This window comes from Saccopteryx leptura, chromosome 1, assembly GCF_036850995.1.
Source record: "Saccopteryx leptura isolate mSacLep1 chromosome 1, mSacLep1_pri_phased_curated, whole genome shotgun sequence".
Lineage (NCBI taxonomy): Eukaryota > Metazoa > Chordata > Mammalia > Chiroptera > Emballonuridae > Saccopteryx > Saccopteryx leptura.
Window position 1 is genome coordinate 18323079 of NC_089503.1, and position 22287 is coordinate 18345365.

A 22287-nucleotide genomic window follows, 5' to 3' on the forward strand; every position below is an offset into this window, starting at 1 on the left:
CCAGTGTTTGGGTTTTTTTTTTATAAGTGAGAGGGTCAGAGACACAGATGAACTCCTGCATGCACCCCAACCAGGATCCACCTGGCAGCAACCCCTGTCTGGGGTCAATGCTTAGACCAGCCAAGCTATTCTTAGTGCCCAGGGAAGATGCTCAAACCAATTGAGCCACTGGCTGCAAGAATGGAAAAGAGAGAAGGGGGGGAAGGGAAGAAGAGAAGCAGATGGTCACTTCTCATGTGTGCCCTGGATGGGGATCAAACCCGGGACATCCGTTCATCGGGCTGACACTATCCACTGAGCAAACCGGTCAGGGTTTCTCCAAGTGGTTTTGAACTCTTAACTGAATTATTTTAGTAAGAAAGGTAAAACTTGTAAGTTAGCTGTGGTTACATGTTAATGTCTGTTAGATTTAAATTTCAGTAGCTTTTAAGATTTATACTAAGCATTTCATTCATTATTTAATTACTCATAGAGACAAGAGCCTTAACTTAATCTAGATGATTTTTTAAAACTTTTTTTATGGAAATGTAAAAACATGCACAGAAGTAGAATGAATAAAATTAATAAACCCCACCTACCTGTTACCCAACTTCAGCAATTACTAGCCTTCTCCCAACTGTTACAGTGTGTGAAACATACAAATTAATTTTGTTTTTAAAATGTGCAATACAAATAGATACATTGGTGTACTCAAAGAAAAGTGTTTGAGAATGTTAACTCTTTTCATATGTTGTAAATTTAATCCTGTTCGTCTTTTAGGATAATATTGCATTCATTTGTCTTTTAACTTATTGGATATGTCTGAGCCACCACTAACCTAATGCAGAACCACATCTGCTATAAAGATTTTCGTTTTCTAACCCCTTACGAATCACATTTTATTTTATGCACACTAGCCTATCTGCTGCTTTTGTATGGACCACCAACAATGGTCATTTCTGGAGTATGTAGAGCAATATTTAAGTCAACTGGAAGTTGGAAATCACTAAATCTTGTTCTGCACTCTCTCCTTTGCACATTCCGTTTCTCTTTCAGCTGAGTGTATTTATTGATTGACTAAGAAATACATGCTATAACTCACAAATAGTATGTTAAGGAAGGGAAGTTTGACTACCTGGTATACCTGTACCTAGTAACAGTGATTAGGAACTTACAGTATCCGCTCTCTTGTTTGCTCCTCTTTGGAAGAACAAAGTTTTGTGTTTGCCTGCTGTTGTGCAGCCTGTTCATTACTAATCACTGCAAGGTGATGGTAGCCTTAGTTCTGAATTTCCTTGCTTTTATTAGTTTAAATTAGACCCATAGGGGTAATTATTCCATCCCAATGCATAGGGAAGCATCATGTTTGGGAGCTGTGCATCTAAACCCCTGTGCAGTGCATTGAAGAGGTATCTTGAACATTATGATGCTGTTTGGCATATTTAGTTTCGTGCAAAGAGTGTACTTATTTAATAGGACCCTAAATAAGCTCCCTCTACACCAAAGATATATTTTTTAAATTATACTTAAGACAACCTTGTAGTATCCCCCAGTAGAGTTCATCTAGAGCAGCCAAATCTTTCTAAAATAAAACTTATTCCTTTAACCGGTATTCATTTAAGTGGGTTTCTCTGTACTTGGTTTCCATGGAAATAGCGAACAGCTAACGTTATTTATAAGGTGGAAGTAAAATAGGGTGCCTAATGGGACCCCATGCTGCTCTGATGAAGAGACTTAGGAAAAAAATCCATGCTCATGGGATTTTTTTTTAAACAAGGTTAATGGAAGCCCTGATTTCAGTCTTCTGTAACAGAACATATTTTTGGTTTTAAAGGCTAGCATTAATATCAGGCAAACTTCTTTTTTTGGTCTATATTGCTTTCACTTTCAAGTTGTAGGGCGGCTTACTTATCAGCACGATTGAGGCTTTATGCTTCAGACTTCTGTTTCTTTGTGGTTTTTTGTTTCAAAAGTTAAAATCCCCAGCATATTGTAGCTGTTTCAGTTTCTCATTGACATTTCAAAGTACAGATGAAAAGCTAAATGTTCATTAATGATAGCAGCGATGATAAAGAATCAATATGTTGGACTACATAGTTGTTGTTTTTTAAATGTGAATGTTAATGGAGCCATTTTTAGTTTGCAGGCCTTAAATCGGTTGTTTTTTATTTGTGTTGTGGAGCGAAATCTGTGTATTCAGAAAATATTCTAATTTTTTTTTTTTTTTTTTTTTTTTTTGGTGATAGAAGTGAGGAAAATCTCATTCTCTTCTCTCTCTCTATTTTTATTGGATTGTTTTCAAAGCCTTTTAATTGAAATAAATGTTAATTATTTTAGTCTTTGTGGGTTTGGGTTAAACCTTGGCTTTTTCTAACTTCTTCAGTAAGGCCTACTCTTAGTTTTCTAGGCCTACAGCAAAGCCTTGCATTTTTTAAGCCTCTTCAAGTGAAAGAATATCATTCCCTTTGTGTTTGTGTTTGTGGGGTCTGTGTGTGTGTGCATGTGTGTGTGCATGTGTGTCTCACTAATTTTTCTATAGCCTGAAAGGCACCTGCTTGTTTCCCAGCCTGGTGAGTGCAGCGGTGCTCTGCTGAGAAGTGAGGCAGTATGGAACACAATAAGGTGCTATAATTTTTATTTAGTTAGTTTTGGTCGTCCTTGGCAGCTTGTGATCATTAATTATCCTTTTGGAAGTGCTGTGTGATTATTCCTGGCTATCAGTGCAGCGGGAGTTTTCTCCTGTGTTCTAAAAGCAAGGATTGTAGTGTACTTAGGGCTCCATCAGGGGAGGAGTTTCTGTTTTGGGAGGGCGTGTGTTTCTCTTTGGGCAAGCTGCTGGCTACAATGGGTTTACTGCGCTCTCATTTTAAAAATTTGGGTGTTTTAATCCTGTTGTGTAAGGTATTGTATTTCCAGCAGTTTATTAGTTTCTTCTGTGGATGTTAGTGCTATTTTATAAAATTTCCTTAATGTGTTCATTGTTCTTTCAGTTTAACTTTTTCATGTACTTTTTAAATCAGGTGTTTACCGGTGAGTTTCCTTAGTGACTTTTATTTGAATTATCTTTGTGCTTTAGAGACATAGGAATTTGGGTCTGTTATCCCATTTCTGAGAGAACTACTCCCAGTGGTTTTAGTTAGCACAGTGGAAAGGGTTTTCACCGAGGCAGAGCAGGGCACTGATCCTCCTCCTTGGCGCTTACAGTTTACACCCAGAACTCTCATTAGTGTTAATAGGAGGCACTTGCTCAAATCCCTGGACACCAAGATAGACCCAAACTCTTAGACTGCCTTACAGATACTCGTACTGTTTTGTTATTGTTGATAACAAGAGTTTTGGTCCTGAGGTTAACTTATTATTAAGGTAAGAGTTTGAGTTGTCTTGGGATCTGGGGTGATTTACTAAGTCTGATCTGTAATTAAATTTAGGTTATGATGATTAGACTCAGAAGACATTTATAGTTTTGTGAGCTATGGCTGTTTGTGAATAAGGATTCTTTGTACTTGATAGCATGATGAAAGCAAGAGTTCTTCTTTCTGTTATTTTTCTCCTAATACTTCTCAACTACAAAATAAATAATTTTACAAGTTTGTATATGTATTGTAAGAGGACTTAGTAATTTTTTTTTTTAATTTATAAACCTTCCCACAGTTATTCTCTGGCTTCTCAAGTCTTTTGTCAGCTAATGTTGCTCACATTTTTCAAGCGTGTGGAAGCTAATAATGTACACATCTTAGAGCCTGGACCAGGGGTCCCCAAACTACGGCCCACGGGCCACATGCGGCCCCCTGAGGCCATTTATCCGGCCCCCACCGCACTTCCAGAAGGGGCACCTCTTTCATTGATGGTCAGTGAGAGGAGCATAGTTCCCATTGAAATACTGGTCAGTTTGTTGATTTAAATTTACTTGTTCTTTATTTTAAATGTTATATTTGTTCCCGTTTTGTTTTTTTACTTTAAAATAAGATATGTGCAGTGTGCATAGGGATTTGTTCATAGTTTTTTTTTTTATAGTCCAGCCCTCCAATGGTCTGAGGGACAGTGAACTGGCCCCCTGTGTAAAAAGTTTGGGGACCCCTGGCCTGGACATTGCAATCACTGGTCAAGTATTAGATAATCACTGTTGACTACGCCTATCTGTGAATTGTGGATTTTTATTACTTTCATTTATTTATTCACAGTCTAATGGAAAGATTTCTAGATTGAGAGTAGTAAGTCTGGGTTTTAGGCTGGGCTTTGCCTCTTACTATCTTTGTAGCTTTTGGCTAGTGCCCTGGGCTTCTTGGGCCACTCTTCCCCTATAAAGTGAGGACGAGGATCTGGTACCCTGAGTTGTCCTTTCTAGCTTTATGCTATTTGAGAGCCTTTTTTCCTAGGTACTGAAGGACATGGATGACTGTAAGGCTGTGTGTCCTCATTCTGGCTACCTATTAGAATCTTCTGGGGAACTTTTAAAAAAATTACAGATAACTGGGCTTCAAAGCAGACATAATAGAATTAAGAATCTTAAGGGTAGGACTTGTGAATCTATTTTTTTTTTTTAATTTTAGATTTATCCTTATCTGGGTGTGAGTACTTCCACAGAGCATTACTGGTATTTCTACTGGACTTGTGTGTGTGCATGTGTGTATTTATGTAGTCTAGGGAGCTAACATAAGTTACAGTGTAAGACAATATATGATAATATTAAGAAGAATGAGAAAGATGATAAATATTCCTAGAATTCAAAGAAAGGGAGAACTGGGAGGTGGGATAGTTGGGGATGGTTTCCATTAGTTAGTGAGTCTTTATCTGGACCAGGATGACGGGGGGGGGGGGGTGAGGTTGGATAGGGGAGAGAAGGTAAAAGGGTACTCTTGGTGTAAGAAAGAGAATCCTCAAAGTTTGGGGAGGGAAACAATTCTGATGACAGTTTTAGTCTTTATTTTAACATTCTAATCTTGCAACTGCTGTAGTCTTCCTAGACATTTTTAGGAAGTGAGCCATGAAGATATTTGATGGAAGGAAGTGTTCCAGGAGAGGGAAAAACAAGTAGAAGACCCCTGATAAGGGAACTTGTTGAGAGTTTTTGAAATATGGGAAAAAGGCCAGTGTGGGTGGAGCAGATTGAGCAATGGGGAGAGGGAAGGAGATGAGGTCTGAGAGTAGCAGAGGCCCCAACTGCTTCAAGACACGTGGGCCGTTGCAAAGGACTTCAGCATTTCTCCGAGCACGATGGAAAGGCACTGGAGGATTTTGATCCAGGGAGTAACCAGATCTGCTTTGGATTTTGAAAAGGTCATGCTCACTGCTGAGAGAATAGACTGTAGTGGGAAAAAGATGGAAGAGGGGAGGCCAATTAGGAGGCTGTTGTAATAATCTAGGTGAAAGATGATGTATCTTGGACCAAGGAAGTGCTGGTGGTGTTTAAGGTCGATATATTTTGAAAGTAGAGGCAAGATGGTTAGCTATTGAATTGGTTAGGAAAAAGAGGAGTCAGGGATGAATTTAAGGTTTGGCCTAAAGGGATCAAGCTGTTTATTTACTGAGATGGGACAATTCTGAGTGAGAGGTTGGGGGATAGGTAGCCAAGAGTTTAGTTATGACAAGTGTTGAGTGGGCAGTTGGGTATATGAATTTGGAATTTAAGGGAAAGGTCTGGGCTGGAGATAAAAATTTGGGAGTTACCTGTGTAGCGATCCTTTTCTAGCCATGAGTGAGATTACCTAATGGGAAGAGTTCCAAGAACTGAGCCCTGGGGCTGTTCAACATTTTGAGGTTTTGAGAGATGAGAAGGAACCAGCAAAAGAAACCCAGAAGGGTGGCCAAAGAGATTAGGAGGAAGATCAACAGTGGGTGGTGTCCTGGGAGTCAAGAGAAGAAAGGGTTTCAAGAAGTCAGGAATTATCAGTGAGGTCAAATAATGCTGACTGAAACAGAAGCCAGGGCTGAGACTTAACCATTGGATTGAGCAGCTGGGAGGTCATTGGTGATTTTAACAAGAACTGGAGGAGGCAAATGTCCTATCTGAATGGGTTCAATAGAGAATGAAAGGAGAGGAACTAGGAGATGAAGAGTGAATCTGGTTAACACTCCGGGGAGTTTTGCTGTGAATGTGAGCATAGGCTAGCATAGGCGTGGGTCAGTAACTGGAAAAGGACATGGAGTAAAGGAAAGCTTTTTTTTTTTTAAAGACTGAAGAAACGAAATGATCCAGTAATGAGGGGAAAATTGGTGCTTCTTGAGAGTAAGGGAGGAAGTGCTAGAGGGATGTCTGTGAGAGGCTAAGATGAAGAGGGACAGGGACAAGAGGAATGAGTATGATATTGAGACAGAGACTAAATCGCATTAGGCAGGATTCTTTTTCTCCTGAGCACTTATTTGCATTTAAGTTTATTTCAATCTTATTATACTTTTTGTTTAGAAGTTGGGAAGGGTTGATAAAAAGCAGTAAAACTTACTGTATATAAAATTAGTATATCAGCTTGGGATAGTAGAAAAAGAGAAGAGAGTGACTCTTCTGTGTAAGGTGACATTTTTAAGTGTATTTGAATGACAATTATCTGTGCTATTCTAGCCCCTTATCAAAATTTATGATTGAGCATACACTATAAACTTAATCATTTGAAATTTGTAGTGGGATGAATTTTAGCGTAATTTAAAACATGATATAGTATTGAACATTTTATTTGCAGAATTTATTTGTATTTAATATATATATACTTCATCTATGGAGGCTTTAGATATTATAAAAAAGGTAATTAAGTATGTATTAATCACCTTTGATTTATTGATATTTTAAATTTTACAACCAGATCAGAAATCCGAATGATTCATTTCTCGACCAGCTCTAAGTAAAGCATCTCTATGTGAGGCTCTGAAGAGGTGAACATTCCTCAGTTTGCAAAAAATCATGTAAAGTTATGTTAGCATAATAGTATCTCTAAAGCAAAAATAATTTCATCCGCTCCAGCATATATATTTTGAATGTATTTTTCAAGAACAAACCTATATTTTAAAAATTTAAGCAAATGTTAAAATTTTGAACTACCTTAGCTAAAAGTGTGCACTGAAGATGAGAAACAAATTGAGTAGAATTTCAATCAGCTTAATATGAGAAAAATTAATCTTGCATTTCAGACTTTAAATAGGTTTTGTAATATAGATAGTGCAAAAAGTAAAAATTTATATATAAATCCTTTCTACTGCTAATTCATTCTTATTAAATTATAGAAATAAAATGTTTTCTTTTTTTAAAGTCAATTTCCAAATAGTCAATTAGTAATCAGTCTTTAGAAGAAACACTTTGGTGGTTCTGATTGTAGTGTTTAAGAATCACTCATCTAAAAATAATGTACTGTTTTTGGGCATATGAAGTTCTTTGTGAACCTTATTGAAGCTGTGGATCCTTTCCCCAGAATTTTGGTACACACAGAATTTAGCATGTGTATCATACATGGGGCGGGCGAACACCTCTGAGCCCATCCCAAGCGTAAAGGATCTTAGGTCTTAAAAATTGCTCTTGATAGCCTATATGATTTTTCTTCAAACATTATATGCAGACTTTTCCAAAATTACTTGGCAACTATTTATTGTAGTTTGTTTTTTAGAAGAATAGCGCTGAAGCTGGTTAAGAGGAAATACGAGGTAGTGGAAAGGCCAGCTCAGTCAAAGGAATCTCAGGGTCTGTAAGCTTTTCTCCAGCCTCACTACCAACCAACTAACTAGCTAGCTGTGTGACGCTCGGGGAAGTCGTTTAACCTCTCAGGCTTTGATTTCCTATGTGATTCTGCAGTCCCTGCAATTGGTTTCATGATATCGTGGTAAAATTCTTTATCAATTTGGAATTGACTCGCCACTGCTTTTTGGAGAAATGCCCTGGGGATAAGGTGTTCGTCCATTGTGCCTTTTTACTGAATGTGACTTTTCAGAAGAGTTCATGTGACTATACTTTCTCAAATGCTGTATAAGTGAAAGTTAAAATCCCAGTCCTATCCGATCACTTCGAATTTAAACGTTTTATATATCCCAGGTATAAACCATTGTTGTTATATTGTATGTGTTGCAGTTACCATTTCTAATTTTGTGGCTTGTTTTTTCATTCTCTTTTTTTGATGAACAGAAGTTCTTAATTTTAATTTATTTCAAATTATCAGTCTTTTCCTTTTCATTATATTCTAAAATGGTAATATTTAACTTCTTAATCAACTGTTTTTGTCCAGAGTCAATCATTTGACAATTAATGCTGTGAGAAATTGATGCATAAGGAATTATCCCAGGCATGAAAAAGCTAACAAGAGAATAAACCTGCAACAGAGTTAAGGGTCCACTCAGTGGATTCATTCATTTAACAAATACTTACTGAGCATTTGCTATGTGCATGGTACTGTTTTGAGTGCTACAGAGTCTTACAGGTATCCATAAGGTTAAGAATCTACTTCTCAAAACTGAGAAAATACTGACATATAGCATTGTATTTGTTTTAGGTATTACAACATAATTACTTGATATATGTGTGTATTGTGAAATGATTACCACAGTAAGTTTAGTTAACATCCATCATCACACATAGTTACAAATATTTTGTTTCCTTGTGAGAATCCATCTTTTAATAACCATATTATTCTACAGATTTTTGCATGATTTTTCGTTTGGTTGGGAGTCATTCTAATCTTGGTGATTTAAGTTGCTATTGATAAATGGATTTGAGAACTTTAAAAAGTACTGCTGCTGAAGCAAAGACAGGATAAAACAGCTAACTGAATTTCTTTTGGAAATGAATGTTAACTGCATGAATTGGGGCCCTTTTAAGTTATTTTACTATATGTTTGATATGACTATACATGATTAAATAAAAATTTATAATCTGGGTGACATGAAGATTTTTTGAAATATCCCTTGAGGAAATGAAAACACTATTGGAGTAACATCAGTCAACAAATGGACTATGTTTAAAGCATAAGGAAGATATTATAGATTTAGAGCATATGTAGAGTCCAGATACTTTAATGCTAAAATATTAGGGGGAGACCTTACATGTTTTCTATTTTTTTTTTAACTGAGCAAGAAGTTTGGGGCAGGGAAGAGTTTAAAATAAACAGTATAGCCTGACTAGACTTTTCTGGCCTTGATGTCAGCTTAATGGAGTTTACTAAATTTTTTGAAAACACAATTGATAAAAGCATCACTGAGCATTGAATTGGGATCCCAAAACCTTGATTTTTTTTTTTTGCTCTGTCACTGATTAAATATATGGCATAGGGAAAGTCATTTTTACATTACATGGTTTATAGTTTAAAATGGTGAGACTAAGAATGTGGATGAAAAATTGAATTAAAATTATGACTAGACATATAAAATATTGTGAATTTTAAAGCCTTATATAATAAAACAAATGCATTTCAAAATTAATTGAAAAAACTCTTTTAAGTAGACTAAACTGAAGGCCAGTGATGTTAGGTCAATTTGTTAATATAAAGCAACAAACATTGCAGGTCATTTTGGGGGGGATGAGAGTATATTGTGTGTTGTTTGGGTGAGGTGCATTTCACCTAGGTAAGAGAAACCATCACCTACTTTTTCCTTGTCTTGAAAAAATTGTGGAAAAGTGAAAAACTGGCAAATGAGCAAATTAACTATTCTTGAATTCTTTACTTGCTGTAAAAACTACCTATTTCTTCCTTTCTTTCTTTTGGGTTTTAGCGCTTTGGAGATTTTTGTGTGTTTTGTTTATTCTTAAAATCAGAAATCTTTCAGTCTTCAGCTTTTGATGACATGTCATAAATCTGTGTTTGTAGTCTAATTCCATTTCCCCTTCTTCTTTTGTAGGGAGCAAGAGAGCTGAAGGAGGGCCAGTTTCCTCAAAATTGGTAAGTACTTTTACCAGCAGGCATAGTGCGCCTGATGCTACTTGGATAATAATTCAAACGTTTAGTGAATTTTTGCAAAAAAGCTCTCTTCCTAGAAATGAGGCTTTGCTGTTTGCACCAAGTGAAAGTGAATCTTTGTCTAATTTCACATAGCCATATCTCAAATGCATTTGTGTTTCTAATAATACTGCTAGGCTTGCATGTTCCTGTATTCGATAACCTGTTAAATGTAAAGGTCCCCTGTGCCAAAAATGTCCTTAATGCAGTGGTTACAGCTGAAAATTCAAAAGTCAGTAAATTCAAAAGTTAAGGTTTCCATTGTGTTTTGTATTACTTAATATGCTGTTAAATTTGATATGGCCTTTAGTATATGTGCAAAATGGCTAGGTTAATGTAACTGTGGGAACCTTGACTTTGAAATTTGGGACTCTTAAGCATGTGTATTCTTAAATTTAATGTTGGATTGGCTTTATGTCTGATATTACATTTGTAGTGTGTGTTGTTTTGTATAATTCTTAAAGAGGAAAAATAATAAGAGAGTAGCAGTGTGGGGCATATAGGCAAACATTTTTTCTCTGATATCCACTTTAATATCTACTTCAACAGCTTATAAATCATTATACATAATAATTTCTTTGAATGTCTAATTCAAGATCATAGATTGCACAGGGTAGTCTAGGGACTAAGAATCAAACAAATATTAACCTTATTTGGAGAGCTTGTTTTAAGATAAAAAATTAAATTCAAACAAGATAGCTGGAATAATGCAAAGCTATACTTCTGTTTTTGGTTTTTAAAAATTCTCTCTCTCAAATAGTAATGTGAAGGAGATATTTGGTTAAGGCCTCTTTTTGATAATTTAGGGTCCTTGAGGTGTTTTTCTTACCTTGTAGGAATTGGGCTTTGAACATGAAAGGGAGGCATTTGAACCAGTTAATCTTGCATTTGCTACCTTTTATTCTACTTGCCTTTCTCTCATGGAACCTTTTTAAATAAACAATCAAGACCTAATAGCCCTTTACTCGAAGATGAGCTAGACTCATTGAATCTTAGAGAAGAGACCTTAAGGGCCTGCTCTTCCAGCCTTTTACCCAGTGTGGCAATTTCTTTTCCTATAGCCCTAACAGGTTGTGATTTGGGTGCATATTGAATCCTACATTTAAAAAAAATGTAGCTTATTATTTTCTATAATGTATTCCAAGGAACGGAACTCTGGTTCCACAGAAATGAATAAATATGACTGAGGTTGGGTGGGGGTGGGAAAAATGTTCTGTGGTCAAATAATTTGGGAAATGCTGCACATTAAAGTTAAACAGGTTTCTTTACTGCAGGACCTCTCAGAACCTTTAATATGCTAATGTGCATTGTGAATCTCCAAGAGGGGGATATGATATGCAGCATTCTTGAATACTTCTAAAGACAGGGAGCCCACTACCTCATAAGGTAACCCATTCCTTTTTTGTACAGCTCTAAACCTTAGCTCTTACTTAAATTGATCTGCAATCTATCTCCCATAACTTCCAGTTCCATTAAGTACTTCCTGGTTATGCCAAGACCACCACACCCTCTGTATTAACTAACCTTTGTGTAGTAAATATGTATATGGTTCTGGCCAGGCTTGTCTGGACTATTTTTTTTATCTTTAAATAGTATTCTGGTAAATGTGGCAGCCAGTTGTAAAATCTCAGCCTCTCTGTCACTGTGCTCTTTACACTACTCTTCAGTCTCCTTCATTTATAATTTCTGTGAGTTGTTTTAAGATTTTATTTAGTGATTTTACAGAGAGAAGAGAGAGGCAAGTGGCCCCAAAGAAGTGCCACGTATGAAAATTAGAAAACAAACATTATATTTTATGTCGTTTTTATTGATTCATGTTAGTAAATGTTACTTTTCAATAAGTGTTGCTAAAAGAATTTTATTATTTTTAGCATCCATGATAATTGTTAGTACTATTAATTAGTTAAAAGTTAAAAGATATCATTTTATCTCCTAGCATGTTAGATACATAGTATTTTGCACAAATTGAAATCTGATATTTTAATATTAGGCAAGACTTTCTACTCTCTTACATTTAAAAAAATTAATTGTACCTGTCCAAAACACTATTCTGAGACTGTAGATCAAAAGTGGAGTCCTACACCAAGTAACTCTGTGGTATAGAGAACATAGAGTTGACTTTTCTTAGGGGATTCAGTATAGGGACAAAACGTATTATTGGACGTACTGTTAGTTAAAGATACTTGGCTGATGATTTCAGTTTTGATGTGCAAAGGTTTATAGCGGTTCAGGAACAGAGCAGTGTTTCTTCACAGTCAACTCAAGAGTTAGAGCATTACTGCATTATTACAATTATAATGAAAGATCTAGAGGTCACGCATCTCCAAGCAGAACTATACCCAGAAAAAATAGTTAGAAACCCCTTTCTTAGAAAATTTGAAAGCAGAAAAGCCTGAAATCTTCTCAGCAATATACTGTGCTGAGAAGTTTATAAAAAAGTTTGCGTGTGTGAATAAAAACATTAAGTATATTAGGAATAGCATAGAACCTTACAGTTTACTACAAAGGGCTTATCATATGATATTTACTTCATAATGATTTTTTTATGAAGTAGGTGATACTGTTCCCATTTTCCTGATGTATAAGCAAAGGTACAAAGAAATTTTAAAAACCCTGAGGCTGAGAGTGATTATACAGTGAATAAGTAGAAAGTGGAATCAGATTTTGGGGGAGAGGGCGAAGGGGCAGCAAATGTTCTTTCCAGACATCACAGCTGTCTTTCTTAGTGGGATTTGATTATTGTTTTTGGTTGGTGGAGTTTTTATTTTTTTGTGTTTTTGGTTTTTTGTTATTTGAAGGTGAAAGGACATGAGGTGTCCTAGTGGTTTGATATCTATAGTTTTGAAGAGTACAAGCGTTGGTATTTTGTGCTAAGCATTTGTCCTTTCTGATGGTGGCATTTAGAGCGGTTGGGTGTGAAATGCATAGTACCTCAGTAACGTAGCTATTACTGTTTTGTGCATCTATTTATATTTACCAAATAACTGATTTGTTATTTATAATTTATTAGAGTTGGTCAAAATATGACAAATGATACTTTTACAGATTTAGCAAATTATAACTTCTTTATGATGCTATAAACTGCCCCCAAGTGGTCTTCACATGATGGTTGCATGAGTTGTCTAAGCCCCCAAAATATTAGGATTCAACATGTGCTGACCTCATTTTTGTAAGCTGTAAATACATGTATATAATTTGTTTCTTCAGGCAGCAGCCAGTCTCTTAAAATTACTCTCCAGTAAGAGACTTTTTTGAAGGAGGATATCAAATGAATCTTTTAATCCTCCATAAGTTTTTATATAACAGCACTACTTTTTTAACCCTTCTTTTAAATGACTGCTTTTTGAAATAACATGAGCCATCTTGCCAAATAAAATGTGTGCCTTTGTGTGTCTCCAATAAGAAGACCACAGTCTGATGAAGGAAGTAAGAGCTGTCGGCTCCTTGTTAACCTGAGGCTTCTCCTCCCAGCGCTCTTCGACATTTAGAACCTCCAGGTTAAACCTTGGTTTTATTTTTTCTTTTCCTGAACATTTTATTTCCCAGTATAAAATTTTCTGATGCTCTACCTAAAAATTCTTGGTTAATTTTTTGTTACTTAAAAGAAAGTACAGCCTGATCAGGCAGTGGCGCAGTGGATAGAGTGTTGGACTGGGACACGGAGGACCCAGGTTTGAAACCCGAGGTCGCTGGCTTGAGCGCGGGCTCATCCAGCTTGAGGGTAGGGTCACTGGCTTGAGCATGGGATCATAGACATGACCCCATGGTCACTGGCTTGAGCCCAAAGCTCCCTGGCTTGAAGCCCAAAGTTGCTGGTTTGAACCCAAGGTCGCTGGCTTAAGCAAGGGGTCACTTCACTCGCTCTGCTGTAGCCCTCCCCCAGTCAAGGTACATATGAGAAAGCAATCAATGAATAACTTAAGAAGACTAAAGGAGCTGCAACAAAGAATTGATGCTTCTCATCTCTTTCTCTTCCTGTCTGTCTGTCCTAATCTGTCCCTCTTTCTGAATTTCTGATTCTCTGTCTCTGTCAAAATTAATTAATAAATAAATAAAAGTACATATTTTCTATGGAAATTTTTGAAAGATCGATCCTCTGAAAAGGAGAAAGTAACTAACCCTTAGTGCTGCCTCCCAGAGATAACCAGTGGCAACTAGGAAAGTGTACCTGACCCAAACCCTTGACAACTGAAGGTATTATTATGTTTACAAATCTTTGTTGGTTTGACAGACAAACCTTACCTTCTTAAAATGTACATTTCTGTGACTATTGAAGGTGGGTGTTTTCCATGTTTGTCGGTCATGCTATTTCTTCAGTGAATTGCTTTTTCATAGTTTTAAAAAATTTGTGAGCACTCTAACTGTGCATTATGTTAACTCTTTGTTGTTTATATTAGAAATTCTTTGTGTTTTTTAACCTCTTGTTTGTTTCCAGAGTTTATATGAGTTGAATGGAGCTATGAAGTTATGTGTTACTACCAGTAAAGTATGGCCTTTCTGGTGTTGAAAATACCCTATTAACTTCAAGATGATTCTTAATTTGACAAATACTGTAACAAATGACTTTTGGACACATTCTCTGAAAAATTAAAACTAATTCAAAGTACTGTTTTCAGGAAGAACTCTAGTATGTAATAAGTGAAGAATTTTAGTAGGAATATTATTTTAGTATTTAAAATTAAAGTGACTGTGTAGTTTTAACATGTGAGTTCATATATAATGTAAACTTACATGACAACAAAAACCTTGGTCTAACTAGGAACTTAATGACTCTCTCGTGTTTATTTATTATAGTTCCAAAGATTTTCTAAGGTTATAAGTAGCTGAAAAACCCAGGTTTGTTCATCAAAATGTCTTCTTTTTCAAATTAATGTCCCTTAAACATACTAACATTATGAAATTTTTTGATAATATTGTTGTATAATCCTTTCCCAGCTTTCCACAAGTGTGAGTTTGAAGGAATTTTATACTTTTGAAAGTTATTGTTTTTTAGGTTAGAGTATTTTGATACCACAAAACTGTATATAAGTCCTAGCGGAGAGATTAGCAGTAGTGATGTTCAAGCCTAGTGAAGTTAAGCAAATACAATGAAACTAATATTGACAAGTATGTATTCTGTAGTTAATCATTTTATTATAACTGTCAAGACAGCTTTTAAAGAAGTTTTAAGAAAACTTTGGTTGACTCTAGACTTTGTCCAAAAGCATAAAATTTTTAGCAAGTGTAAAGATTATGAATGTCATTGAATTGGTCTAAGGAGTATGATTCTTTTAGCTTCCTGATTGTTCCCTTCCTCTGTTTGTAAGAGTGCTGAAAAGTTGCTCTAACTACAAGTTTTATAGGTACGATGTTGTAAAGTTTAAATTTATTCAGACAGAAGCTAACTTTGCTTTGGGAAGGTACCTAAAGTCATGTCAAAGGCTACATTCAAGAAAAAAGAAAAAATATTGCAAGAGAAATTAGGCACTGAGTTTATTTAAGTTGCAGTAGTGATGAGCGGAGCAGGGTAGAAAGGTCCCCATTCACAAACCTAGACTTTCCACATTTTCTCCATGTGCGTTTATACCCGTAGCCGAAGAGACGCACTGGCAGCCTTGAGAGGATGGTGTTCATTGTAAAGCTGGAAATGTCTGTTCCACTGCTAGCTGCTTCCTCTGTTGTGCACAGTAAAATTATTTTTAATACCCCTTTCATAACTTTATGGAAAACGTTAGTTACATTGCCTTGTATTTGTGTTAAGTATTAATTTGTAACATGTAAACCTTTAACTTAAATCGGAGTTTTCCTGTTTTTTTAAAAAAGTTTTAAATGGAGTGAGAGTTCATCCAAATGAAAAAAGTACTCTGGCCTCCTGTAACCCCTGAGAGATCCTGAACTTTCCAGTTCTCTCTGTGTGATGTGTAAAAATGTACGACCCTGTTGTTATGTGTCTCTTTCTAAGGACAGTGTGTCCTTGACGGTGATAGTCTCCCTCTCTAGGTTCCCAGCTCACCCAGGGCAGAAGTGGTCTCGTTCAGCTCTGCATCTTCAGGATGTAGGTAGCGTGGTGCTGAGCATGGAGTAGGTGCATAGATGTTTTCATGACCAGATTAAACATTTTTTTTTTTTCATTTCTTACTTATTTGAAGTGTTCTATAAAGGAATACTCAGAGAATAAAACCCAGGAAACTATTCATTTTGGAAAGAAATCTGTTTGGGAAATTTCTTGCCCCATGTTAGAGAATCAAATATTTTTTAACTACTTTAATTTATTGTATTTAACATTAATATATTTCCTTTATACCTAACATAATGATTCAAAACATTGATCTCTACAGCTGCAGTGAGAAGAGGATTTTGTTATTTTAAACAGAGGCCTGAAGAAACTATAGAATTAGCAGACATAGAGAAAGTGGAGAAAGTAGAGGATGGAGTTGCAGACTCTACAGGAAGCTCTTAAAGTGGAAATTCAGGTTCACCAGGTATGTTGCATTATTGGCTTCTCCCACATCACCCTATTACGTAATGGCTAGATTAAGAAGCAGGCCTATCTCCCGATTTTTCGTACAATTGCCGCTCATCTTTTAGGCAGTTGTCCAGTAGTCGTGTCATTTGCCTTTTATCACCACTCAACTCATTGATAATACTTTTAAAAATTTTAATAAAATATTCCTGATTTCCCTTTCACAGAAATTAGCTGAAGATATTTTTTTCATATACCAGAGGTGTTAAAAAAACTATTTTTATCTGTTTTTTTGCTTCATTTTTTTTAGAACTTTGTTCATGTGACTTATAACTTAATTTGCATCTTTTAAATGAGACATGTTTGACTTGGCTACCATTTATACTGAAGTTTTTTTTTGTAACTGTGTTTTATTTCTATAATATATCATCTATATATTGTGCGTTCACCACCCCAGGTCAAGTCTCCTTCCATCACCATTTATCCTTTTAACCCCTTGTACCTCCCCCACCCCCTTTCCCTCTGCTACTCACGGTCTGTTGTCTGTGTCTACGCCGAAGTTTTTACTACTCGTTCAGTTGTATGCCTTGATTTCAGTCTTTAGTACAGAAAATGTGACTGCCTTCACAGATGTTTAAATTTCAAATTTCACCATTCTTATATTTTACCTCAGGTACTTAGGCTAAACAAATCTTTAAAATATAGAAATAAAAAATATATTAATGATTATGTGGTATAATAATTGTTTTAGTAAAATATGTTTTATGTTAAATATAATTTATATATTAAATATGTATAACATTTTATTTAATATAACTGTAACCAAAACAAAAAGCTATCTTTCAGTAACTAAATCATTAACATTTTTTGTATAAAAAGAATATCACTGTTTTATATCTCTTATCTCTCTCTCTTTTTTTTTTTTACATTAGCTGGATGTGGTTCTAGGTTCAAGACACACACATGTGTAATGTTTGGTTAATAAAAAGTGATAAATGATGTTGAATTAACTGATGTTGAATGTTCAGGGTGTTGGAATAGGAGAAGAGAAATATTTTATAAAGGTGTTTGTTCTTAGGTATGGTTTCCTTTGTTTTATCTGAATAGTCTCATGTAAGATTAATTTCTGAAATTGTTGGAAAAACACATTGGGCTTTTGATAACTACTGAATTTGCAATTTGCTGAGAATTAATGGATGAGAACTTACAGGAGAGCTTCAAAGGCATATATATCTATACACACACCCATATAGGCATACACATGCATCTATACTTTTCACAGTAAGTCACTGTACAGAAAAATCCTTGTTGCTCCTTGAGGCCCTGTTAAGCTCTTGCTCAGCGCCTGACCAGGCAGTGGTACAGTGGATAGAGCGTCGGACTGGGATACGGAAGACCCAGGTTCGAGACCCCAAGGTCGCGAGCTTGAGCGCGAGCTCATCTGGTTTGAGCAAAAGCTCACCAGCTTGGACCAAAGGTCACTGGCTCGAGCAAGGGGTTACTTGGTCTGCTGAAGGCCCGCAGTCAAGCAATCAATGAACAACTAAGGTGTCGCAACGAAAAACTGATGATTGATGCTTCTCATCTCTCTCCGTTCCTGTCTGTCCCTATCTATCCCTCTCTCTGACTCTCTCTCACAAAAAAACTCTTGCTCAGCAATAGTTATATAATTTGCCATGTACAGGTGGGCTTCTGTATATGGAGTGTGTTTTGTTTTTATGATAACGTTAAGAAATTTAGTATATAATAAGTTTTATATATTCAATATATAAAATAACATTTTATTTTATTTGGCCTTTCTTCTGTTTCTAATTGAGAAGAGTAAAAATCTGTTTACAAAAACAAGCTTGTTTTTTCCCCAGACAGAAGTATCTTAACATAGAGGTGTGTTGAATACCCAGTTGGCTGAATGGCAAATGATGATGGTAAAGTTCACAATTTGTTCAAAGCCAACATCATCATAGAACACATTTCTAGAGAACAATAATCTGTTTGAAATTTGCATGGATCAGAGATAATTTAATGAAATGGTATGTGATTTTTGGAGATATTTCTCCTCTTAAGACATGTTGAGATGGCAAAGTTGATATTCTGCTTTAAGTTAATACTCACGAGATATGAACAAATCCCAATAAAACTTTCTTGAGCCTTACCAATGGCGCCGCAGCGGTTAGAGCGTCAGCCTGGGATGCTGAGGGTCCTTGTTCAAAACTCCCAAGATCTCTGGCTAGCAGGCTTGCTGGCTTGAGTGTGGGGTCACAGGCTTGAGTGTGGGATTATCAATGTGATCCCAAGGTCTCTGGCTTGAGCAAGGGGTCACTGGCTTGGCTTAAGGACTCCCCCCTCGTCAAGCCACGTATGAGAAGCAGTCAATAAAAAAACAACTCAAGTGAGGCAGCTACAAATTGATGCTTCTCATCTCTCTTTTCACCCCCCCTCCCTTTCTTAAAAAAAATTAAAAAGAAAACAAAACTCACAAAACTTTCTTAAAAGATTCAAGACTTAAATTGAACTCAGTTACTAAAAATTAAGTAGAATTTAAAAATATTATTTTGTTTTATATTTTAATTTAAGCATACCAGTTCCATGAAAATTATAATTATGAAAAAGTTTAATACTTATTCCATTTTAAAATCTAATTTACATTTTAAAGTTACATTTGTTGACTCAAAAGGGATATAATATTCTCCATAAAGTTATCTCAAATACTATCTTAGTATTGAAATTAGCTATTTTCTTATTTAACTTTGCTTTTTAGCATAAAATTAATAGCAATTATGTTCATCCTTAATTATACAATATTTTGTTTTTGCAATAATAAACATTTATATGTTTATTGATAGTATTTTAACATAGAAAGTCTGTATTTTTATTTGTTACATTAGAGTACTTTTCTATTTTTTTACAAAAAAATTTAAGTATTAACAGTAAATCCAAGTGACATGCCTTGTTTGTAAATCTGATATTGTTACTCTGACTGGATATGTGGTACCTATATGATCACCAATCATGACAAGTCCAGGGATGATAGAAATGACATCAGGGTAGGCACTGGCTGTTAGTCTGGATCCAAAGCCACCCCTTGGTGCATTTCCAGTTATGGAATGAAGTTAGGGTTGAAATTGAGCTGACTGGGTAGAAAGTATGTTATGAAACTACCTGGTATTGCTGTCATGGAAGTATATTTTTGTTCTTTATGTGTAGGGAGGTGGTTTAAAAAGTAGCAGTGTTCACATGGTTGATGTTGATAAATGTTTAAATAATACTGGCCTGTGATAGGTATCTCATCTTTTTTTTGAGAAATTGCTTTTTTGATGATTCTTACGCAGATTTATTGAAAGCCATATTTAAACTTGCAGAATATTTACTCTACATGGAACAGAGTAGTATATATCAGAGGTTAGCAAATATTTTCTGTAAAGGGCCAGTTAGTAGATTAAGGTATTTTATATTTTGTAAGTCATTTATGGTCTCTATCACAGCTATTCTGCTCTGCTGCTGTACAGGCAAAGCAGCCATAGACAATATACAAGTGAATGGGTGTAAATGTGTCCCAATAAAACTTTATTTACAAAAACAAGTGGATATCCAGATTTGCCTGTGGGCTATAGTTTGCCAACCCTTGGCATTTCCTCATGAAAAATTGCTGGTATTCTTGCAATAGAAAGTAACTTATGTCTGATAATACAAGGTCAGCTTTAAAGTCACTAGGGATTTGGATGGTCTAGTTAAGTTGCCCAGCATGTTCAGACCTGCCTCTGATGATGTTAAATGCAGCTTGACTGCTTACAGATAGAAAAGTTAGTTTATTTCTTAAAGGTGGAGACTTCGTGAGGTTATCAGTCAGTTTTTAAATTCCAGTGTCATGGAAGAAAATCTTTTTCAGCTTTAAAAAGGCAACTTTAGAAGAGTAGACAATCTGGTAACCAAATCAAAAAGGAAAACCAAAAGTTATTTAATTGAAGATAGTGGTTAGCCTTTAGGGTGTGTTAGTAAAAATGTGTATGTGTAAAACCTTGATGTTCAATTTCATTGAGCACTTGGAATGTGTTATTACTATTCTGTAATTAAGACCAGGACATAGAAGAGTTACTACTGTCACATGTGAAGTAGATTAGAGTATATAGTAACAGATACAACTTGTGTATTTGGAGGTCATCTCGTTGGTAAGGTAACCTCACCTATCTAGAATGTAGCTTAAGTTCCTGAAGTAAGTCTTTTGATCAACTAGAATAAATGTTAGGAGTCATTTACCAAAGATTATATAAATAAAGCTGATTTTCTTTTATATTTAAGAAGGCAGATAAGTATGTAATGTGTTTTAGAAAGTTTTTATTTTATGACTAAAATTTTAAAAGTGCCTGTCACCCAAAGAGAGGGACAGATTTTCAATTATATGAAAAATTCACTTGGGGAACAGCTTATTCCCAAATAATTTTTAGGAATTAGCTTTTGGTTACTCCTTTAGCCTTTATATTCTTCTGTCCCTGGTTGTTGTACCTTTGGGCAGGGATGCTTTTAGAAGTTGGGTTAGATCAAACAACACCCATTTTTCTTTATTTTTTATTTGTTTGGACTTCTGTCTTCTTTAGTAGAGGTTTTTCTCATTCTGTATTCTGGTAGCACTCTCCTTCCCAGAGGATCCCAGGTAGGTATACTTGTGCATTATTGCTCCTTCCTTTTCTTACTCTCAAATACTGAGCATCACTGCTCCACTGAGTCTGTCCCTGTCCCCTCCCCACAGAGGAGATAGTGGCAAAGTCACATCTGATTCTAGGCTCCTTCTGTACTTTGCTGTGTACAGATAGACGTGTATTGTATGGGAACAGCTTCTTTCTAGGCCTTATTTGGGACTCGAGGCAACGACAACACTTTGTTTGGAACATCCAGCTTGTTTAAATTGCCTTTTAAACCCCACCCACCTCACCCCATCCCATTCCACCTCATCTTCAGCATTTGTTAAATGCTGGAGATTTTTGTTAAAAATATGAAGTAGCAGTTTGATTTTTTTCCCTTGTATTAAGAGGAGTGTCTCATTAACTTTTTTTATGTAGGTCACAGAAGCTTTTGGTTCTGATTGTGGTTCTTATTTTGTGTGTGTGTGGTCTTACAACTCTAGATTTTGGGGGTCAAACCTGATTAGCCATAGTGAGTTAATATTTAAGACTGATTATCAGGGGGAGGGGGTTGGGAGGAGGAGGATGGGGGCAGAAGGGAGTAAAGAGGGACAAATATACTGTGACGGAAAATGATTTGTCTTTAGGGGATGGGCACACAACACAATCAACAGTTCAAATGCTGTAGAGATGTTTGCCTGAAACCTATGTGTTCTCATTGATCAATATCACCCTATTAAATTTAATTTCTAAATAAAATTTAAAAAATAAAAAAGACTGATGGCTCTTTTTCTTTCTTTATTACCAGAAACTGGTTGCTCAAATGAAGCAGGATCCACAGGTAAAATACTACTTTATTCATTTAATTTTTAAATTAAAATAATTTAAAACAAAAAGACCATAAAATGCTAAAATATATACCAATACTTAAGTTTTAAAAACTATCTTATCTCTAAGCAATAACGTTAGCATATTAGTCTTCATGTTTTAAGAGTTTAGAAAAGTCCATTCATTCTGTTATAATATAGCTAATATAGCAAATATTTCATCTTTGTTACTGTTATTTGCTTTTGTATTATTTGCTTTGAGTATTTGGGGTGGGGGGAGTTGGGAGTTAATATTCTTCCTAGAGCTTAAATTTCTTTTTTTTTCTTTTTTCTTTTATACAGCTTAAATTTCATTTCCATAAGTCCACTTACTCAAAATCAGTCTGTGAGGCTTTCTATAGTCTCAAAATTACTGAATATGGCTCAGAACCATTCTTATTTTGTCATAGTTTATAGTAAAGATATAGTACAGAACATTTAAATAATTAATCGCACTATGTTCAGGGTAAGAATTGTAG

The 22287-nt window shown here is 35.5% G+C and overlaps 1 protein-coding gene across 10 annotated transcripts in view; it reads left to right on the forward strand.

Annotated features, from left to right (window-relative positions):
• The window catches only part of PHF21A (PHD finger protein 21A), a 178805-nt gene that overhangs the window by 19116 nt on the left and 137402 nt on the right, over positions 1-22287 (forward strand). For 4 of the 10 annotated variants that reach the window (XM_066362553.1, XM_066362546.1, XM_066362580.1 and 1 more), the window contains 4 exons: positions 9787-9827; positions 11159-11270; positions 16202-16345; positions 21751-21783. In XM_066362553.1, coding sequence (XP_066218650.1) covers positions 16292-16345; positions 21751-21783 — 87 coding nt within the window. In that variant the 5' untranslated portion in view covers positions 9787-9827; positions 11159-11270; positions 16202-16291. Of the gene's footprint in view, positions 1-9786; positions 9828-11143; positions 11271-16201; positions 16346-21750; positions 21784-22287 lie in introns of all 10 variants that reach the window. The other 6 variants (XM_066362597.1, XM_066362537.1, XM_066362617.1 and 3 more) reach the window with 2 other exon arrangements.